This window comes from Heterodontus francisci, chromosome 4 (genome assembly GCF_036365525.1).
Source record: "Heterodontus francisci isolate sHetFra1 chromosome 4, sHetFra1.hap1, whole genome shotgun sequence".
Taxonomy (NCBI): Eukaryota; Metazoa; Chordata; class Chondrichthyes; order Heterodontiformes; family Heterodontidae; genus Heterodontus; species Heterodontus francisci.
Genome location: NC_090374.1, coordinates 82,403,984 through 82,425,926, shown reverse-complemented (window position 1 = coordinate 82,425,926; position 21,943 = coordinate 82,403,984). Strand labels below are relative to the sequence as shown.

Genomic DNA, 21,943 nt, shown 5'->3' with positions numbered 1-21,943 from the left:
CTAACCATCTCCCCTTGACATTCAATGGCATTACAATTGCTGAATCCCCCACTATCAACATCCTGTGGGTTACCATTGACCAGAAACTGAACTAAAGTAGCCATATAAATACCGTGGCTACAAGAGCAGGTCAGAGGCTAGGAATCCTGTGGCGGGTAACTCACCTCCTGACTCCCCAAAGCCTGTCCATCTACAAGGCACAAGTCAGGAGTGTGATGGAATACTCTCCACTTGCCTGGATGGGTGCAGCTCCAACAACATTCAAGAAGCTCGACACCATCCAGGACAAAGCAGCCCACTTGATTGTCACCCCATCCACAAACATTCACATCCTGCACAGTGGTAGCAGTGTGTGCCATCTACAAGGTGCACTGCAGCAATGCACCGAGGCTCCTTAGACAGCACATTCCAAATCCACGACCTCTGCCACCTAGAAGGACAAGGACAGCAGATGCATCAGAACACCACCACCTGCAAGTTTCCCTCCAAGACACACACCATCCTGACTTGGAACTATATTGTCGTTCCTTCACTGTTGCTGGATCAAAGTCCTGGAACTCCCTTCTTAACAGCACTGTGGGTATACCTACACTCCAAAGACTGCAGCGGTTTGAGAAGGCATCTCACCACCATCTTCTCATGGACAATAAATGCTGGCCTGGCCAGCGACCCTCACGTCCCCATAAACGAATAACAAAAAAACTCAGCCCATCGTGTCCATGCTCTCTGCAAAGGAAAATCACCTAGCCCCACTCCCCAGCCCTTTCCCTGTAGCCCTGAATTCTGCTGTTTTTTTTGTTGAAAGCTAATTTTCAAGGCCCTTCCTTTTGGGCTGCAAAACTTAAGTTTAATCTTTCCTCATAACTCATTCCTTTGATACTTGGAGTCAGTTTTATTGCTTTTCTCTGCACCCTTTCCAACATATGTATTTTTTTTGTGGCACAGTGGCTAAATCTGAACATAGGGTGAGCCTGTTCTGTTAGTAATGAATGTACTGATATATTTGTTTTTTTACACCTCCATGATGTTTGTGCCTTGAGATGTTTTTCAATGTTAAAGGTGCTTTAAAAATCCAAATGTCATTGTGGTATGAAATTGCTGTCTGCTAATAAAATTACGTCAGTAACCCAATTCAAATAAATATCACTTAGTGTGATGCCAACCTATAGGAGTGATTTGGCCAGCGTGTTGGGGTAAATACAGAATAAAGGAACCAATCATTTATAATAGATAATGGCCTCCCATGGGACAAAAATTCTCCAGCTAATTTTGACCTGTCAGAGTGACAGTAAGCAATTTTCCTCAAGCTTGGTTTTTGCTAGTGCAAACCACATTGCTTCCAGATAGAACAGATATGATGAATTGTGGACATCTGATACACATCCAAGATCACTGACATTTTGTTTAGCTGATCAAATCGTGTTTATCAGTTGTAATCACCAGACAGCCTAACAGTGAAAGCCATAAGGTACAGTATTCAAATTCAGAGCCATCAGTGAACTCTATTCTGAAAACAAAATAGTCCTTTCCTTGAACTTTATACTCTCAGTAGAAGTCATATTTAAATGCATTACTTTCTCTGAAATGTTCTTATTTATATTCAAAGTACAACTCAAGCTGCAACATTGTAATCTTAAAATCACTGTTTGCTATCTGAAAGAGATTTTAATGCAGTGAAATCAAAATAAAGAATAGACACTTACCCATTGCAGTGGAAAAACAAACCTTTGCTGGAGAATGACCTGAGACAAATAGTGTTAAAATTCAAGCAGTCACAAAATTGATCAACTGGCTTTTGTTTTCTTAAAACTAATCGTTTGTTCAGGTGTCATATTCCCATAGAACATATGGTTGCGAATGCCTACTGTGAAGGTCATCTCAATTGCAAAAGAACGTGCACATTTCAGCAAAATTATGCAGCATGAAAATAGCATTCACGACATTCATTCACTTTTTTTTAAAAATCACACAGTCATTAAAAAGGTTTAATTTCACCCATTTTCTTCAAAGTTTACACCAATAATTTGCACTATGTCTCCTCAGAAACTTATATGACAAAGCTCATATTTGTTGTTAATTCAATTTTGACAGCTAAGAATCCGACTATAAGGGCTGAATTTTACCGGCCCCTCGACACGGCAGGTCGCAGCATGGGGGCTGGTAAAATGCTGCGCAGAGAGGACCGCCTCGACCCGCGTCGTCAAGAAGGGCCCTCCGCATATTACTGGTGACAGCGAGACCTCTGTGCAGTCCTGCTGCTGCCTAGCCGCGGGCTCGTCATCAGCATATGTAAATGAACATGTAAAATAGTTAAATAAACTTACCTGCAGGCGGCGGCCGTCCCACTCCAATATTACGGCCGCCTTTCATGCTACGCGCACCTTCGGAACTCCGGACAGTTCCGGGTGAGAACCTGGTGGAGAGGGGGAGGAATAATATTTTCAGGGTGGGGGGTGGTAATGTGGGGAAATGGATCTTTATTGTATTTGGGGATGGTGGGAAGAGGTTGAAGGGCAAAATATTGAAGGTTGGTGGGGAAAGTTTGGGTATGTGAACAATCAATTGATGGTCATTTCATTGCCTGGATTGACCATTGCAGGGGTTGGGGAAGGGTCGCCATCACTTATCTTTCAATGTATTAAAAATCTTTTATTATACCTTTTAAAAATTAAACTTATTTCTGTGGGCTTAAAGCCCTTTATAAATGGTGCCGGCGCCTGCGCGCTGTCACCGGATGCCATTGCCGGGGACGCGGAGGCCGCTTCCTCTGCATCATTGGGGCGGCCGCTCCGCCTCCTCAATTTAAATGAGCCCCCGCACGTAATATCGTGGGGGCTCAGGTAGGAGGCATCCGCACGGGATGCATGCCGTTCTTAGCGCGCACTGCCATGAACTGTGGCGCGTTCATAAAATTCAGCCCTAAATGTGAATTTGTACGAACAGAGGATACATTCCCAAGTGACACTTTTTTTTTATTCATTCATGGGATGTGGGCGTCGCTGGCCAGGCCAGCATTTATTGCCCATCCTTAATGGCCATGAGAAGGTGGTGGTGAACTGCCTTCTTGAACCGCTGCAGTCCATTTGGGGTAGGTACACCCACAGTGCCGTTAGGAAGGGAGTTCCAGGATTTTGGCCCAGCGACAGTGAAGGATTGGCAATATAATTCCAAGTCAAGATGGTGTGTGACTTGGAGGGGAACTTGCAGGTGCTGGTGTTCCCCTGCATTTTCTGCCCTTGTCCTTCAGGTTGGCAGAGGTCATGGGTTTGGAAAGTGCTGTCCAAGGAGCCTCAGTGCGTTGCTGCAGTGCATCTTGTAGATGGTACACACTGCTGCCACTGTGCATCGGTGGTGGAGGGAGTGAATGTTTGTAGATGGGTGCCAATCAAGTGGGCTGCTTTGTCCTGGATGGTGCCGAGCTTCTTGAGTGTTGTTGTAGCTGCACCCATCCAGGCAAGTGGAGAGTATTCCATCACACTCCTGACTTGTACCTTGTAGATGGTGGACAGGCTTTGGGGAGTCGGAAGGTGAGTTACTCGCCTCAGGATTCCTAGCCAATGACCTGCTCTTGTAGCCACGGTATTTATATGGCTACTCCAGTTCAGTTTCTGGTCAATGGTAGCCCCTAGGATGTTGATAGTGGGAGATTCAGCGATGGTAATGCCATTGAATGTCAAGGGGAGATGGTTAGATTCTCTCTTGTTGGAGATGGTCATTGCCTGGTACTTGTGTGGCACGAATGTTACTTTCCACTTATCAGCCCAAGCCTGGATATTGTCCAAGTCTTGCTGCATTTCTACACGGACTGCTTTAGTAACTGAGGAGTTGCTGAACATTGTGAAATCATTAGTGAACATCCCCACTTCTGACCTTATGATTGAAGGAAGGTCTTTACGCCTATGCATCATTCCAGGGGCCCAGTGGAGACCTTTGCGGCGTCACACAGTCAGCAGTGCACCACGGCATCAGGGAGGTCACCAATCCCCTGTACCAGAGGGCCAGTGACTGTGTCAGCTTCAGGACGGTCCCTGACAGCCAGGCCCAGAGACCCATTATTCAAGAAGGGTAGCAGGGATAAACCAAGTAATTACAGGCCAGTGAGTCTAACATCAATGATAGGGAAACTATTGGAAAAAATTATGAGGGACAGGATTAACCTCCACTTGGAGAGGCAGGGATTAATCAGGGATAGTCAGCATGGCTTTGTCAGAGATGAGATCATGTCTAACAAACTTGATTGAATTTTTCAAGGAGGCGACTAGATGTGCAGATGAGGGTAAAGCAGCTGATGTAGTCTACATGGACTTCAGTAAGGCTATTGATAAGGTCCCGCATGGGAGATTGGTTAAGAAGGTAAGAGCCCATGGGATTCAGGGTAATTTGGCAAATTGGATCCAAAATTGGCTTAGTGGCAGGAGGCAGAGGGTGATGGTCGAGGGCTGTTTTTGCGAGCCTGTGACCAGTGGTGTGACCGCTGGGTTGAGCACTACCTAGAACTGTACTCCAGGGAGAATGCTGTCACTGAGACTGCCCTCAATGCAGCCCAGCCTCTACCAGTCATGGATGAGCTGGACATACAGCCAACCAAATCAGAACTCAGTGATGCCATTGATTCTCTAGCCAGCGGAAAAGCCCCTGGGAAGGACAGCATTACCCCTGAAATAATCAAGAGTGCCAAGCCTGCTATACTCTCAGCACTACATGAACTGCTATGCCTGTGCTGGGATGAGGGAGCAGTACCCCAGGAAATGCGCGATGCCAATATCATCACCCTCTATAAAAACAAAGGTGACCGCGGTGACTGCAACAACTACCGTGGAATCTCCCTGCTCAGCATAGTGGGGAAAGTCTTTGCTCGAGTCGCTCTGAACAGGCTCCAGAAGCTGGCCGAGCGCGTCTACCCTGAGGCACAATGTGGCTTTCGTGCAGAGAGATCGACCGTTGACATGCTGTTCTCCCTTTGTCAGATACAAGAGAAATGCCGTGAACAACAGATGCCCCTCTACATTGCTTTCATTGATCTCACCAAAGCCTTTGACCTCGTCAGCAGACGTGGTCTCTTCAGACTACGAGAAAAGATTGGATGCCCACCAAAGCTACTAAGTATGATCGCCTCATTCCATGACAATATGAAAGGCACAATTCAACATGGTGGCTCCTCCTCAGAGCCCTTTCCTATCCTGAGTGGCGTGAAACAGGGCTGTGTTCTCGCACCCACACTTTTTGGGATTTTCTTCTCCCTGCTGCTTTCACATGCGTTCAAGTCCTCTGAAGAAGGAATTTTCCTCCACACAAGATCAGGGGGCAGGTTGTTCAACCTTGCCCGTCTAAGAGCGAAGTCCAAAGTACGGAAAGTCCTCATCAGGGAACTCCTCTTTGCTGACGATGCTGCTTTAACATCTCACACTGAAGAGTGCCTGCAGAGTCTCATCGACAGGTTTGCGGCTGCCTGCAATGAATTTGGCCTAACCATCAGCCTCAAGAAAACAAACATCACGGGGCAGGACGTCAGAAATGCTCCATCCATCAATATTGGCGACCACGCTCTGGAAGTGGTTCAAGAGTTCACCTACCTAGGCTCAACTATCACCAGTAACCTGTCTCTAGATGCAGAAATCAACAAGCGCATGGGAAAGTCTTCCACTGCTATGTCCAGACTGGCCAAGAGAGTGTGGGAAAATGGCGCACTGACAAGGAACACAAAAGTCTGAGTGTATCAGGCCTGTGTCCTCAGTCCCTTGCTCTATGGCAGCGAGGCCTGGACAATGTATGTCAGCCAAGAGCGACGTCTCAATTCATTCCATCTTTGCTGCCTCCGGAGAATACTTGGCATCAGGTGGCAGGACCGTATCTCCAACACAGAAGTCCTCGAGGCGGCCAACATCCCCAGCTTGTACACACTACTGAGTCAGCGGCGCTTGAGATGGCTTGGCCATGTGAGCCGCATGGAAGATGGCAGGATCCCCAAAGACACATTGTACAGCGAGCTCGCCACTGGTAACAGACCCACCGGCCGTCCATGTCTCCGCTTTAAAGACGTCTGCAAATGCGACATGAAATCCTGTGACATTGATCACAAGTCGTGGGAGTCAGTTGCCAGCGTTCGCCAGAGCTGGCGGGCAGCCATAAAGACGGGGCTAAAATGTGGCGAGTCGAAGAGACTTAGTAGTTGGCAGGAAAAAAGACAGAGGCGCAAGGGGAGAGCCAACTGTGCAACAGCCCCGACAATCAAATTTCTCTGCAGCACCTGTGGAAGAGCCTGTCACTCTAAAATTGGCCTTTATAGCCACTCCAGGCGCTGCTTCACAAACCACTGACCACCTCCAGGCGCGTATCCATTGTCTCTCGAGATAAGGAGGCGCAAAAGAAAAGTATAGACAGAGCTGAACATTAACTTCTGGTGCTCTTGTCTCTCAGGAAAATCCCTAACAATCCTGATGCCTGAATGACTGAATTACCTTGCCAAAATAGTTACCGAAAATCATTGTTCTTATGTTATTCCCACCAAATACATCCCAGTATAATCTTTTAGCCTGATGTGGCACATGCTCAGTAGTATTTTCCACTAGGTTGAGCTATTTTATCAGCACAATTTGCCAAACCATCGCAAAAGCTTGCGGTATTTCAAGCGCAAAATTTAAAATGCTTATTTTGTGACAAATCCATTTCCAGCTGCATTAATCAAAATGACCAAGTTACAACTCGAAACTATATCAAGAAATACTTTTCAAAGCAAACAATTAAAAAAAAAAAAATTACATACTAATATGCTGCCTGATTTCATTGGTTTGTGGCAGACTTTACTTAAATTTCAGCAGAAACTTGTGAAAAAAACACTTCGCAAAAGTATTGCAATTTTGGGCGTAATTTGTGCCCAGAACGCTGATTGCACCCAAAGCAGAAACTGCATCCCTTGACTTTTTTTAATGACTTTAAATTATACCACACCACCGATCTCAAATGGATCACTGAAGAGTGCAAACTATAACTGTCAAGACAGGAATTTCCTCGGAGCTGCTCTCGCCCCAGTGTCATAACTTCGCTAGAAGTCTAGCAGAAATACAGGCCTGAATTTTATTCGGACGCCGCCGTCTGCTTTGAGCTCAGCACGGCGCCCGCATTTAGTGACCGCCACAGAGCCCCGTGATATTACGCACAGGGGCTCATTAGCATCACTGCTCCGACCCTCCCCACCCAATATTGCGTGGGGAAAGGCAAGACATTCGGTGCAGTGAGAGAGTTTTTGACAGCTTTGCAGCAGGTGCTGGGGCCCTATTTTAAGCACCCCAGCACCTGCTTCCTGACAGCTGTCAAAGAATACTTACCTGACTTCTGAACAATGGGGCTGCTGTCAATCTTGCAGCAAAGCAGAAAGTGCTGCAGAAATCCAGCAGGTAAGGCAGCATCTGTGGAGAGAGAAGCAGAATTAACTTGTCCAAGTTCACAGACCTGAAAGTTAACTCTGCTTCTCTCTCCACAGATGCTGCCTGACCTACTGAGTGACCCCAGCACTTTCTTCTTTGCTGCCACATACTTACCCTGCTGTGTCCCAGTGTGCTGTGAAGTTGCGATCCTTTTCTCTCACTCAAGTGTAACATTCCTTCTTGTAGGCGTGCCGCACCTGGGTGAATAATCTTAAATTTGCACATTCCAGGACGTGAGATTGAAATAGACCATAAAGGTGTTACAGAGGTTTACTGACACAAATGGGAATGCACAGGTGTCACAGCAATGTAAATACGTCTTTCATTAAATGTTCCTCACCAACATGTGTGTCCTTTTCTCTGTGTGAATGACGTGTGCCAGCATGTAGCGCCAATGCTACATCCCTGTGCATCGTTGACCCTTCAGAAGAGCCAACTTTTTCAATAACGTCATTGCCATGCCACCATTACTCATGAGCATCTCCATGGACTCTGACATGGACATTGGCTCAGTCAGCTGCTGCCTCTAATGGTTTACACAAGGATGCTGCAGATGTGGACTGGTGCACAGCAGGTGAGCGAGGGTGATGTGTGGCTTGCAGAGCTCATGTCAGTTCCAATAGAGCAGACAGCCTTTGTCTGATAAGCCACTTCCGTACGTCCCTCGGTCACTGCTTGCCCTGCATGCAGAGCCTGGGTGCCATCTGCCCATGTGTCTTTCATATTGTAGGTCCTCATAGTCTGAGGATGAATCTTGTTGACTTCTCTTCTCATCATGCCAGGCCTATAGGGTGCGTAGTTGTGCAGAGCAGCAAAGAAAGGAGCTGGAATTTTCGGCCCGTAGTACATACAGGCATTGGAGGTGCTCTTTCAGTATGCCGATCTCCTGCTCAATGGTGGCTGATGTAACTCAGTGGCTGGCGTTGTATCTCTCCTCTGCAGCAGTGGTGGGGTCTCTCACCGGTGTCAGGAGCCATGTCTGCAAAGGAAAGCCCTTATCTCCAAGAAGCCACCCCTCCATCTGAGCCAGTTTAGTGAACAGCGGTGGCAGCCGCGACTGGCGCAAGACCCAGGTGTCATGGCAGCTGCCTGAGAAGCAGTCACACATTCGCAGCAAGCATCTGTGGTGATCACATACCAGCTTCATCTATATTGAGAGGGCTCCTTTAATGGTGATGTCTGCAGGTGGTAACCTGGCAGGAGGCCTGATGGCCACATGAGTGCAGTCTATAAACATTACAACCTATGGTTCTCCGGCAATGGTGCCGAAACCAATGGCCCTCTGGGTGTAGCTGTGAGAGTCTATCCTGAAGCGGGCATACTCACTGGCCCTCTGGTGCAGGGCATTGGTGACCTCCCTGATATAGTGGCGCACTGCTGACTGTGTGACCCCACAAAGGTCTCTGGTGGGCCCCTAAAAGGCTGCAGAGGTATCATGCTTAAGAACTGCGACCACTATGAGGAACAAAGCCATGGGATGTCCACCGGAGCAGGGCGTGTCACCACCCTCTCTATATGCACAATCTCCTCTGACACTGGTGCTCTGACATCCGATGGCATGTCATGTGGGGCCTGTAGATGCACGACAAACGTAATGGCGGGCTCCCCTTGGGGGCTGCTGCTCATGATCGGGGCCTCTATGTGGATCACACCTGCCTGTTGATACTGCCTCTGGCGCATACAGATCCTCACGTGCAGATGATCACACAATGTAGGCTGAGCCATACCTATTTCCATGTGATAAATAAAGTTGAACCCTTCATGTATTCGAAGGTTCCTAACAGGGCATGGATTGGTGTTGACGGGTACATCAGCTGCTTTCCTGGATCAACTATGTGATGTGCCATGGCTTTGCCCATCTCAGCCAACACTCAGAGTGGCACAACATGATCACATCAAGATCCTACCTGCTGAATCGATTGCCCCCATCATCCATAAAACTTTAATGCTCCTGCCCTTTCTGGCACCCTCCCCACACACAGTGTGCCTAGTGTGCCATTGCCCTCTCACAAACACAGAGTGTATACTGTTAACGGAGGGAGGGTACATGGTACTTCCCTTCATGCCAGCACAGCTTTCCCTCCAGTAATCCCAGACCCCCTCCCTTTCAGAATGCAGAGTGCGACCCCTGCATATCCCCCCTCCCTCCTCCCTTCCAGAATGCAGAGTTAGTCCCCTGTATATTTCCCCTCCTACCTTCCTTTAAGAATGCAGAGTTAGACCCCTGTGTATCCCTCCTCCCTCCTCCCTTTAAGAATGTAGAGTTAGACCCCTGTGTATCCCCCCTCCGTCCTCCCTTCCGTAATGCAGAACGAGGACCCACCGGCTTTTCAGATCAAGAACGGGACGGCACGTGGCGGCCGCTCGTTCAACGAAAAATCCGGCAGTGTCAGTGGAGAGGTGGCGGCCTGCATAATCAGCATAGGTAAGTAAGCATTACCACATGCTAATAGTGGTGCTGCTGCCGTGCGGCGGGGGGGCCGCACTGAAGTCCCGCCACCGCCGGTAAAATGCAGCGGGCCCGTCTCAACTTCGCGGGGCGGGGCGGGGCGGGCCTCTCCCCGCAACATTTTACCGGCCCCCACCCCACGACCCGCAGCATTGAGGGACCGGTAAAATTCAGCCCACTCTGTGTATTTCCACTTCATTTCCAGTGAAGTTACAATAGCAAAGCTAGAGCAGCTCCAAGGAAATTTCCGGCAAACTGTCCTGGCAGCTTTGCATATATAGGCTGACATGCGTACACAGAATTTCACTCTACCCGCAGCTGTTTTTTTTTAATTAGAAGAGTGTGGCCAGGGACAGACACTTTCATAACATTAAAAATGCTCAATATTAACTTCATAAATTTCCCAACAGATCCAACCCTCTAGAGTTATATCTCATCCAGTGCAAAACCCAAACTATGGAAGCAGCCTCATGCAGATTTAATGCACTCAGGTGAATCAGCACCTGGGTCGAGTTACATTGTCCCTTTCATAAAATCACCTTGTTTTGACACAAAAGTTGTAATATAACACATCTTAAAAACAAAAATTCATATTGCCATAGCACTCTTCTTGGACAGAGAGAGACATCTCAGAGCACTTTACAGGTCAAAAAGAAAAAGGAGTAGTGAAAGGAACATCAAATACATGGCTGAAAAGGTTTTAGCAGGCTTTTGAAAGTGGGAGATAGGTGGCAAAGGACTTAAGGAGAGAGTTCCAAAAGGCAGGGGCCTGTGCCTGAAAAGGTCCCTCCTTCCAGTGGAGCAGATGGCACAAGAAATGTTAGAGGGAGAGAGGTACATGCTAGGCTACATGGAAAATTGCCCAGGTTCTGTCCAAAAAAAAAAAGCAGGAAGAATCCAATCTGGTCATTTATCACCCCATCAGCCTGCTCTCTATCATCAGCAAAGTGATAGAATTGGTAGTCAGCGGCAGTTCTATCAAGCAGCACTTACACACCAATCATAACCTGCTCACCGATGCTCAGTTTGAATTCTGCCAGGACCACTCAGCTCAGGATCTCATTACAGTCTAGGTACAAACATGAGTAAAATAGCTGAATTCCAGAGGTGAAGTGAGAGTTACTTGCCTTGACAACAAGGCAGCATTTGACTAAGAGTGGCATCAAAGAGTACTAGTAAAATTGTAGTCAAAGGGAATCAGAGGAAAGGCTGCACTGGCTGGACCTATCATAAAGGAGGATGGTTGTTGTTGTTGGAGGCCAATCATCTCAGCCCCAGGATATTGCTGCAGGAGTTCCACAGGGTAGTGTCCTAGGCCCACTTCACCTTCAGCTGCTTCACCAATGGCCTTCTGTCCATCAAAAGGTCAAAAGTGGGAATGTTCACTGATCATTGAACAGTGTTCAGTTCCATTCACGACTCCTCTGATAATGAAGCAGTCCAGGCCTGCAAGCAGCAAGAGTTGGACAATATTCAGGCTTGGGTTGATAAATTGCTGGTAACAAGCCTGCAATGTCTATTTCCAACAGGAGAATCTAACCAAGTCCTCTTGCTATTCAATGGCATTACCACCGTTGAACCCTCCACAATCAAAATCCTGGGGGTCACTACTGATCAGAAACTTAACCAGACCAATCACATAAATACTGTGGCTACAACAGCAAGTCAGAAACTGGGTATCCTGTGCAAAGTGACTCACCTCACAACTCCCCAAAACCTTTATTTTACCTACAGGCACAAGAAGTGTGATGGAATACACTTCACTTGCCTGGACGAGTTCAGCTCCAACAACACTCAAGAAGCTTGACACCATACAGGACAAAGCAGCCGCCTGATTGGCACACAATCCACCACCTTAAACATCCACTCCCTCGACCACCGGTGCACTGTGTACCATCTACAAGATACAATGCAGCAACTTGCCAAAGCATTTTTGATAACACCTCCCAAGCCCACAACCACTGAGAGGGACAAGGGTAGCAGGTGCATGGGAACACTATTACCTCCAAGTTCCCCTCCAAGTCACACACCATCCTGACTTAGAATTATATCGCCGTTCCTTATCATTACTGGGCAAAATCCTGGAACACCCTCCCTAATAGCACAGTGGGAGTACCTTCAGTTCACAGACTGCAGTGGTTTAAGAGGTGTGTTATGATCGGGTGAGAAGAGATCTTAGGCTCCCCTCTTGGCCCTTTCCTGGTTTGGCTGCAACAGGGTTTAACTTTTAAAACAGCGTTCTTAGCTTAACACTTTAGTGAGTCCTTGCTCACTGCTCTCTAATTGTAATTGCAAAAAGAGCCAACCAGACTAGTTTCCTGAGGTTTAAAAAAGAAAGATGTAAATTTATTGGCCTTAACACTCTAACTCAGTAAAAATTACTAAAATACATGATGCAACCAAACTAGCATGCATACAAGATAGACACACAGACAATAGATACAGAGGGGAGAAAGAATTAAGCGGGGTGGGGGAGGGGATTGGAGTAGTAAATGGAATTCAGTTGCCGTCTTTAGTTTTTCTGTAAAGTCCTTGATTGGAATTGTGGTCTTGTAGTTCTCGCTGGGCCCAATGCACACTTTCAAACTTGCTTCTCTGGTACCAAAAGGCTGAAAAAGTCCTTTGTCTTGAGGCTTAAGCTGCTTCTGTGGGTCCCTGGGACTTTGTTTGAGAGAGAGAGAGAGACAGGGAGAAAGGGCTTCCTTCTCTTTGGTCTTAAAACCCTTTCTGTGAGGCACAATTCAAAAAGTTCCCAGTCTAGCCAGCAGGTAAGTCATGTGACCAGCTCTTTGATTGAAACAGCATCTTCTGCGAGGGTTGTTGATTCTCAAAATTCTCCAGTCACGCTCAGTGGGGTGTGGAGCTTTGGCGCTTACATGGACACAGAAGGTTGATTATTATGATTGCCCAGACCAATCATGTTAATTGAATCAGTGAGCACTCCCATTGACTCTCTATTCAACTGTCTCTCAGAATGCAAATATGCAGCCATGTTTCAGCTGTCCAACTCTATGGTCTTTTTTAAACAGTTCTGTGCAATGTCCAGCAAAAGGATTCAAGTAGTGTTCCATCTGATGAAATTAATATGTTTCCATTTGGCAGGTATGGTTTCCATCACAGGTGGCTCACTATGAACTTTTCAAGGGCAATTAGGGATGGGCAATAAATGCTGGTCTTGCCAGTGATGCCCACATCCCATGAATGAATGAACAAAAAAATGGTTGCAAGATTGTTGTAAGGAAGTAGAATTAAAGGAGACATTGGAGGGATTTGAAAAATAAATTATGATGTTCCCTCTTGCAGAGGTACCCAAGGATAGGATGAGATGATAGGGTTATACAGGACTTTGTCTATCTATAAAATTGTGTAACAGAGTGAGGGACAACATGTGAGCTGTAGGCATTTGAGACCTTCGTATACATAATAGGGGTGCAACTTTAAGAATATATAAAATGTCAAAATGACATTAAGAAATTGTTAACCTAAATTACCTTGAATCAGGAACAATTCCCAGCCTGTGAGGATAAAAGCCAGGGAAATAGTTTGGTTGAGGAGGGGAATTTAGAGAGGAAGGAACATGTTTGCTAGAAAATAATCCTTGTTACTATCTTGTTCATTGCTTCACTTAAAGACATAACTGCTGGGGTGAATAAACCACTAAACTCTGGTCTATGTGTCTAATGGACCACGGGATCCTGGGCCTGCTTCAACTTGTTGTAACTCATTAACAATTATAATTTGTGGTGGGTAGGAGAGAGCAGGTTATTAAGAGAAGTCAAGCAGCAAAGTAATAAAGACTTGTTTAAGGGTTTAGTTGTAAATGAAAAGAGGAAAGGTGGAGGTAGGTAATGTTACACAAATGGTGGAAAGAAGTGTGAGAAATGGCTGTAGGGAAGAAATCTCAACTTGTGATCAAGTATTATTCCAAGGTCCTATACCTCCACCTCCAGACCCTAGTTTGAGATGACAGCTGAGAGGTTGATGCAGTCAAGACTAGAGGTACTTTGCAGCTAGTGAAATTTGAAGAGATTGACTTTAGTTTTGCTAACTTCAGATAATCATAGAAACATAGAAAAATAGGAGCAGGAGTAGGCCATTCAGCCCTTCGAGCCTGCACCGCCATTCAATACGATCATGGCTAATCGTCCAAACTCAGTAACCTGTTCCTGCTTTCTCCCCATATCCCTTGATTCCTTTAGCCCTAAGTACTATATCTAACTCTTTCTTGAATATATTTAATGATTTAGCCTCAACTGTTTCTGTGGTAGAGAATTCCACAGGTTCACCGCTCTCTGGCTGAAGAAATCTCTCCTCATCTCAGTCCTAAATGGCTTATCCCTTATCCTTAGATTGTGACCCCTGGTCCTGGACTCCCCCGCCATTGGGAACATCCTTCCTGCATCTAGTCTGTCCAGTCCTGTTAGAATTTTGTAGGTTTCTATGAGATCCCCTCTCATTCTTTTAATCTCCAAATACAAGCCTAATCGACCCAATCTCTCTTCATACGTCAATCCTGCCATCCCAGGAATCAGTCTGGTGAACCAGACCTGGTAATCCAGGACTTAATGTCCAAAGGTAACTGGAGTATAGCGACATCCTTGGATCAATACTTGAGTGACCTTGGCATATATATGGAAATTGGACATATGTTTCTGGATGATGTCATTGTTGGTAGCATATAAATGTTTTAAGATTAGGAAACCAAGAATGGAGCCCTGTGGTACATGAGTGGTTGCTATACAGACACTGGAGGAGGCATAGGTTATAACATGTATAAGTTCAACAAAGAAAGAAGTGGATTGCAAGTGAAGTGATTTGGGAGAGGAAGAAGCTAATGGTGTCAAAGACTCCAGAGAGGTCACAGAGGGTAAACAGTGATCTCAAGATCACTGACCCAATTGCACAGGAGTTTTTGTGAATAATCAGTGTATTTTCCGTACTGTTGGGACTGAAACTGGATTTAGAATCTAGAGTGTAGTGTGGGGAGAGGGTTGGAAGCATATTTCAGTGAGCAACCACTCCAGAGCTTATTGAAAAGTACTCATATTTAAACAATGAATTCAGATAATCACATGCATCTTGTACATTGTGAAAGGACCAGCTGCTTTTAATGAAAGGATAAAGTAGAAACTAGTTTTGTAATGTACCATTTAACATTGAAGGCCATCAGTTTGGACTTGTGGGGTTTATTGTATTGATTGTAAAGTCAAATCTCTGCATTATGAGATCACACAGGTAGATTTGGCCCATTCCCTGTTAATCACTTTCCTGGCATCCCATTCCAATGGTGAATACTTTTTCTGAAGAAATAATTCCTGATCTCTCTCCTACACTTCACAACTCCGATCATGTGCCTTCTGCCATTAAAGTTAGAGGGAAACATATAATTTGTGATTATGCCCTTTTCTATGTGCAGTGAAGTACATTTTCTACCCGTGTTATTCATAAAATGTGAAGTGCACCTTTTCAGCTTTCAGAATTATTTCTGATTTTCCTTCACTCCAACAAAAGCAATTACTATTTTTTAAACTAGCACTATCCTTAAGTGCCTCACTGATTCCACCTCACCAGTAGCAATATAGTCAACCATGACAGAGTTGTAAAGAATGCAGCTTTAGGTACTGAGTCACGCAGTTGATATTGACATTTTGGCTATTTCCTGTGAGCACTCAGACTTTCAGTGAGCAGATAATTAGCTGTGGGCCATTAACATGCTACATTGATGTTTTACAATAATTGCATCATAAACTGAGAGGGAAGGAACAAAAAGAAGTGAAAAGAAGTTCATCAAGCTGAAGCATTTACTCTGTGTCTCTGTCAAGTGTTGCTGCCTAAATTGCCCAGTGTTTCCAGCAAGTTCTGTTTATATTACAGTTTTCCAATCTCAGTTCTGTCTAGCAGCTTAGTGTGCAGGTTCCCAGCATCTGAGGTACTTCCAGCTTTGGTCAACATTTTCTTCATTGCCCCTATGAGAATGATTGGGGAATTAAGACAGAATGTAACATTGAGTACCACAAAAAAAAAATCAGAGTGGGAAAAGTGTAACAAGACTGATTTTTGGAGGGTCAATGAACAATGCCACTGAAAATCACTTACATTGTGTGTTACATGGAACAACACTGTGCACAATAATAAGAAATGCTGGAAATACTCAGCAGATCTGGCAGCATCTGTGGAGAGAGAAGCAGAGTTAACGTTTCAGGTCAGTGACCCTTCATCAGAACTGACGACGGGTTACTGACCTGAAACGTTCACTCTGCTTCTCTCTACACAGATGCTGCCAGATCTGCTGAGTATTTCCAGCATTTCTTGATTTTATTTCAGATTTCCATCATCTGCAGTATTTTGCTTTTATTTTACTTTGTGCATAATATTGTCCCAAACGCTCCAGGAGCAACGCCGCGGGACAGTCGCTAATGTAAATACGAAGAATTGAAGGTGATTGTTCCTTGTTCAAAAATGAGGTTAACTTTCAGTTTTTAAAATGTGTAATCCGGAGGCCTCTGTCACCGGCAGTAATGGCAATGAGGAAGTTCAAGTACAAGAACTACAACTCCCGTAATGCAAAGACTAACAAGGCCGAGAGATTCCCAGTAGTAAATTGTTAAATTTCAGATCTTCACTTATTTCTGCTTTTAATACAAAATAACCTCCGTCTCTTTAAAAAAAAATGTCTTACACATTTCTGCCCCGGATATTATTGTGAAGTCCGCCGATCTGTCGATGTGAACTGTGTCCCGGAGAAGCTGTTGCTGCTGTTCTTGTTATTGTCGTTCTTATATCGAGCTACTGACCGCTCCCAGCCTGACATTTCCACTCGTCTCTAGCTTTGTAAGTTTGCGCTTCTGTCCTTTTTGCAGCTGTGACCTTTAAAAACGCTTCAAGCCGATAGCTCAGTCCCGGGAAAATGTTCCATTTAGTCACTGCCCGCTTTCCTTAAAGGGAAGTGACCCACTTTAAATTTTAACCAGTCATTTGTTTATTGTTTAGACGGGCACTGATGGTAACATCTCTGGTTTGATTGCAGTCCAGAAATTTTACCCATTTTACCAGTAGTAACCCATCAGGGGAAGAGTGAAGTTTTGGAATAAAAACAAGAAATGCTGGAAATACTCAGCAGGTCTGGCAGCATCTGTGGAGAGAGAAGCAGAGTTAACGTTTCAGGTCAGTGACCCTCCATCAGAAGTTGCAGACTTTCCGCCGGAGCAGAAACAGGTTGGGGGACCTGGAATGTGTTAACTCTGTTCCTCTCTCCACAGATGATCAGATAAAAACAGTAGTTCTAGGACTGCATAATCATTTGGTGAGATGGAGAGGATAGCCCAGCTCGGTACGCAATGTATCTCTCATACATTGCAGAATGTTTCTGTAAAGGGACAAATATTATTATGATGGGTGTGATTTCAAGGCTTTTTCTTCCGTGATGAATCAAATGGGGAACCAGTTATTCAATGTTTCACCCTACTCCATTACACACATTGATTCTATTTAGGTTTCCAGCAGGCAGCTTTTATGTTTCTGCAGAAGGATAATAAACCGTCTTCTCCATCCTCACCCACACATGGAGTAAACAGAGGAGGCTTCAAGGCAGCGAGTAATTCATTAAATGCAAAATAGTACAGATGCTGGAATCTGATGTAAAAACAGAAAATACTAAAACACTTGGCAGGGAAGACAGCATCTGTGAGGAGGGTGAAGTAGGGTTAGCATTTCAGGCATATGACCCTCAGAACTGGAAGATAAACAGTTTATAAAAAGGAACAGAACAAGGAAATTGAGGTAATGCAAATTAACACATATATTAAAAAATGTCATGTGATTCGGTAAGAACAGGAGGTGATTAAATGGCATGAGTATAATATAACATAAAAGGAGGCACAATGAGACAAACTACAGAAATAAAAGATATATAGCAGACCCAGAAAGGATGTGAAGCTTGTGAAATCCAGCAGGTTCCAGTGGCCTAGGAATATCATGGAAGAAAAAGCAGAGATATCAAGGGTGCAAACCATTCTACCTGAAAGGTGATCCCCATCCCATTCACCAACTCATAGCCTCCCCCGTACACCCATCCTACATTAGCAGGCCCTACTGTCCAAGAAAAAAAATGGAAGCTGTGATTAATATTAAGGCCAGAGAACTGCAAAAAGAATGAGGTGCTCTTCCTCAGACTTCATTGCAGCAGTGTAGAAATCCAAAGATAGAGTTCAAAATGAGAGTATGACAGATAATTAAAGTGGCAAGCAACCAGTGGCTCTGGTCGTGCAGATGGAATGGAGGTGTTTAGCAAAGTGGTCACCCACTTTGGTCTCCCCAATGTCGATAAGTCCACAATATGAGCAGCAGATACAGTATAGTAGGTTGGAAGAAGTATAAGTAAATCACTACCACACCTGGAAGGATGTTTGAGGTCATAGGCTATTTATGGCATGAGTTGTAGACCATAGATGATAAAGTACTAAGCAAATTACATGAACCTGTTGGATGTCTTGCCTCATTATCAAAAAGGAGGAGGTGTTGGGTGTCTTGCAAAGCATTAAGGTAGATAAGTCCCCAGGGCCTGATGGGATCTACCCTAGAATACTGAGGGAGACAAGGGAACAAATTGCTGGGGCCTTGACAGAAATCTTTGCATCCTCATTGGCTACAGGTGAGGTCCCAGAGGACTGGAGAATAGCCAATGTTGTTCCTTTGTTTAAGAAGGGTGGGAAGGATAATCCAGGAAATTATAGGCCGGTGAGCCTTACGTCAGTGGTAGGGAAATTATTAGAGAGGATTCTTCGGGACAGGATTTACTCCCATTTGGAAACAAACAAACTTATTAGCGAGAGACAGCATGGTTTTGTGAAGGGGAGGTCGTGTCTTACTAATTTGATTGAGTTTTTTGAGGAAGTGACGAAGATGATTGATGAGGGAAGGGCGGTGAATGTTGTCTCTATGGACTTTAGTCCGCATGGCAGACTGGTGCGAAAGGTGAAGTCACACGGGATCAGACGTGAGCTGGCAAGATGGATACAGTACTGGCTCAGTCACAGAAGACAGAGGGTATCAGTGGATGGGTGTTTTTCTGAATGGAGGGATGTGACTAATGGTGTTCTGCAGGGATCAGTGCTGGGACCTTTGCTGTTTGTAGTATATATAAATGATTTGGAGGAAAATGTAGCTGGTCTGATTAGTAAGTTTGCAGACGACACAAAGGTTGGTGGAGTTGCGGATAATGATGAGGATTGTCAGAGGATACAGCAGGATATAGATCGGTTGGAGACTAGGGCGGAGAAATGGCAGATGGAGTTTAATCCGGACAAATGTGAGGTAATGCATTTTGGAAGGTCCAATGCAGATAGGAGGTATACAGTAAATGGCAGAACCCTTAGGAGTATTGACAGGCAGAGAGATCTGGGTGTACATGTCCACAGATCACTGAAAGTGGCAACGCAGGTGGGTAAGGTAGTCAAGAAGGCATACGGCATGCTTGCCTTCATCGGTCAGGGCACAGAGTACAAAAATTGGCAAGTCATGCTGCAGCTGTACAGAAACTTAGTTAGGCCACACTTGGAATATTGCATACAATTCTGGTCGCCACACTACCAGAAGGATGTGGAGGCTTTGGAGAGGGTACAGAAGAGGTTTACCAGGATGTTTCCTAGTCTGGAGGATATTAGCTATGAGGAGAGGTTGGATAAACCCGGATTGTTTTCACTGGAATGCCGGAGGTGGAGGGGCGACATGATAGAGGTTTACAAAGTTATGAGTGGCATGGACAGAGTGGATAGTCAGAAGCTTTTTCCCAGGGTGGAAGAGTCAGTTACTAGAGGGCATAGGTTTAAGGTGCGAGGGGCAAAGTTTAGAGGGGATGTGCGAGGCACGTTTTTTACAGAGGGTGGTGAGTGCCTGGAACTTGCTGCCAGGGGAGGTGGTGGAAGCAGGTACCATAGCGACGTTTAAGAGGCATCTTGACAAATACATGAATAGGATGGGAATAGAGGGATACGGACCCCGGAAGTGCAGAAGGTTTTAGTTTAGGCAGACATCAAGATCGGCGCAGGCTTGGAGGGCCGAATGGCCTGTTCCTGTGCTGTACTGTTCTTTGTTCTTGAATTGAAAAGCTGTCTCCCACTCTCCATAAAGACACATGCAGTTCAGCAGAAGACCCATAGAGCCCGGCAGGCAGCAGTTCTGGCCGATGGGTTTGCTCACGTTTATAAGACAGTTTCCCAGGAGGAAACCTTTCCTAATCACCCCCACAAATCCGAAAAGGATAGAGGGTGGAAGGTGATAGAAGGCCAAGCAGTCCTGGGAGGGAAGGAAAAGCAGGAGACACAGTGGGCCCTCCTCCAGCCAAAAAGGAAGGTGCTGTGAATAGGAGTGAGACCCGGAGACTTGTGCGCTTCCATTGTAATAAAGCAGGGCATTTAAGAGCTGACTGCTGGAAACTAAAGGGAAAACCTGTGGGGTTAATCAGGGCACAACTGCTCAGTGAAGAAGAGACCCTGATGGAAAGCACAGCAGAACAAGTTGTGGCTTTAACTGCAGTGAGAGTGAGACCCAGGAAGCTTATGGCTGCAATTGCTGGAAAACGTAATAGGATTCCTGAAGGTCATCAGGGTTTTGTTTCTGAAGGGAGAGTAACCCCATACCCCTCAAGTGGGGCAAGCAAGCCCATAGTAATTCTCAGTGACACAGGGGCCACTAGATCCCTTTTACTGGGAAAAGACCTGACCTTTCCCCCAGAGAGTGCAGTGAACCCCAGAATGATGGAGAATGGTATTGAAGGGCAGCGTATGCCTGTAGCTTTACATCGGGTGCACCTGGATTGTGACCTAGTTTCGGGACCGCTGACCGTAGGGATTGTCCCTAGTTTGCCTGTGGACGGAGTTGACCTGCTCCTAGGTAATGATCTGGCGGAGATGAAGGTGGTAGCTTCCCCAGTAGTGAAAGACAGACAGCAGGAGGTCAGAGAGACAGAGCAGTGGCAGGAGACGGTCCCCTGCATTTTTCCTGAATGTGTAACAAATCAGGCTGATGATCAAGCCAGCTCCCCTAGAGGAGACTGAATTAGCACTGCAGGCAGATGACCATGAGGTCTGTCTGTCCGAGACTTTCTTTGGAAAGTTAGAAGACCCAGGGAGTGAGTTAAATGAATCTTCCCTAGCTGAGGTTCAGCGAGCTGACCCAGTATTGAGAGACTTAGCACAGGCTGCCCAGTCTGAAATTGATAGAGGGAGTCCCTGATTGCTACTGTTTAAAGAATGAGGTACTGATGAGGAAATGGAGTTCTCCTCACAGACCTGAGAGCAAGGAGTGGACAGTAGTTCATCAGTTAGTGGTGCCGCAGAGGTATCGAGAGAAATAGTAAGAATGGCCCATGAGACTACAGCGGCTGTATATGTCAGTATACGAAAAACCAAAGCCCGCAGTTTGACTGGCCAAAACTTCACAAAGATGTGGTGGCGTACTGTAAGAGTTGCCACATGTGCCAGGTTGAGGGGAAATCCCAACCTACAGTGAAATCTGCATCCCTAAGTCCTGTATTGGTGTTTGGAGGACCCTCCAGCGGAGGGCTGGTGAACTGTAAGGGACCCTTGCCGAGAACAAAAGGGGACAGGCAGGCACAAGGCTGGCAACAGGTTAGAAAGGAAAGGGGAAAAAGTGATCAAAAGGGCAGCTTAAAGGAAGTCCAGGAGGAATCCCAGATGAAAACCCCTACTGTCCAATCAGCCAACCCCGAAATATTTGAAAAGTTAGACCCCACATCCTCCTATGTAAATGCAGACGCTCGAAGCACCTCACCAGAGTTGCTAACAGCATGTACAGGAACCAGCAGACAAAGCAAGTCCTCAAGAGCAGAGAAGCCGTGAGGGTGAGGTCTCACCTAGTCAAAGTGGCGCAGGAGCGTGCAACAAAATCTGGACAAATACCTGCAAGCAGGAGTGTCCCAGAGGACAAAGGGAAGATTAGCAAAGAATCCACCCCCACAGTCAGAAAAAAAGGGAACCAGCCATTCCCTGAGATGAAAAGCCCTTGCATGACTCATCAAAGACACTGAAAGAGAGTTCAGAGTGGAACCGCC

The 21,943-nt window shown here is 45.8% G+C and overlaps 2 protein-coding genes across 6 annotated transcripts in view; one reads left to right on the top strand and one right to left on the bottom strand.

The window, feature by feature from the left end:
• The window catches only part of LOC137368801 (keratinocyte-associated protein 2-like), a 295,004-nt gene extending 278,085 nt beyond the window's left edge, over positions 1–16,919 (bottom strand). The window contains exon 1 of the mRNA XM_068029005.1: positions 16,553–16,919. Within this exon, the coding sequence (XP_067885106.1) occupies positions 16,553–16,556 (4 nt within the window). The 5' untranslated portion in view covers positions 16,557–16,919. The remainder of the gene's footprint in view (positions 1–16,552) is intronic.
• nudt12 (nudix (nucleoside diphosphate linked moiety X)-type motif 12) overlaps positions 16,472–21,943 on the top strand; it is a 50,256-nt gene continuing 44,784 nt past the window's right edge. For 2 of the 5 annotated variants that reach the window (XM_068029781.1, XM_068029780.1), the window contains exon 1: positions 16,475–16,704. The gene's annotated coding sequence lies outside the window, so the exon portion shown is untranslated. Of the gene's footprint in view, positions 16,705–21,943 lie in introns of all 5 variants that reach the window. The other 3 variants (XM_068029784.1, XM_068029785.1, XM_068029782.1) reach the window with 3 other exon arrangements.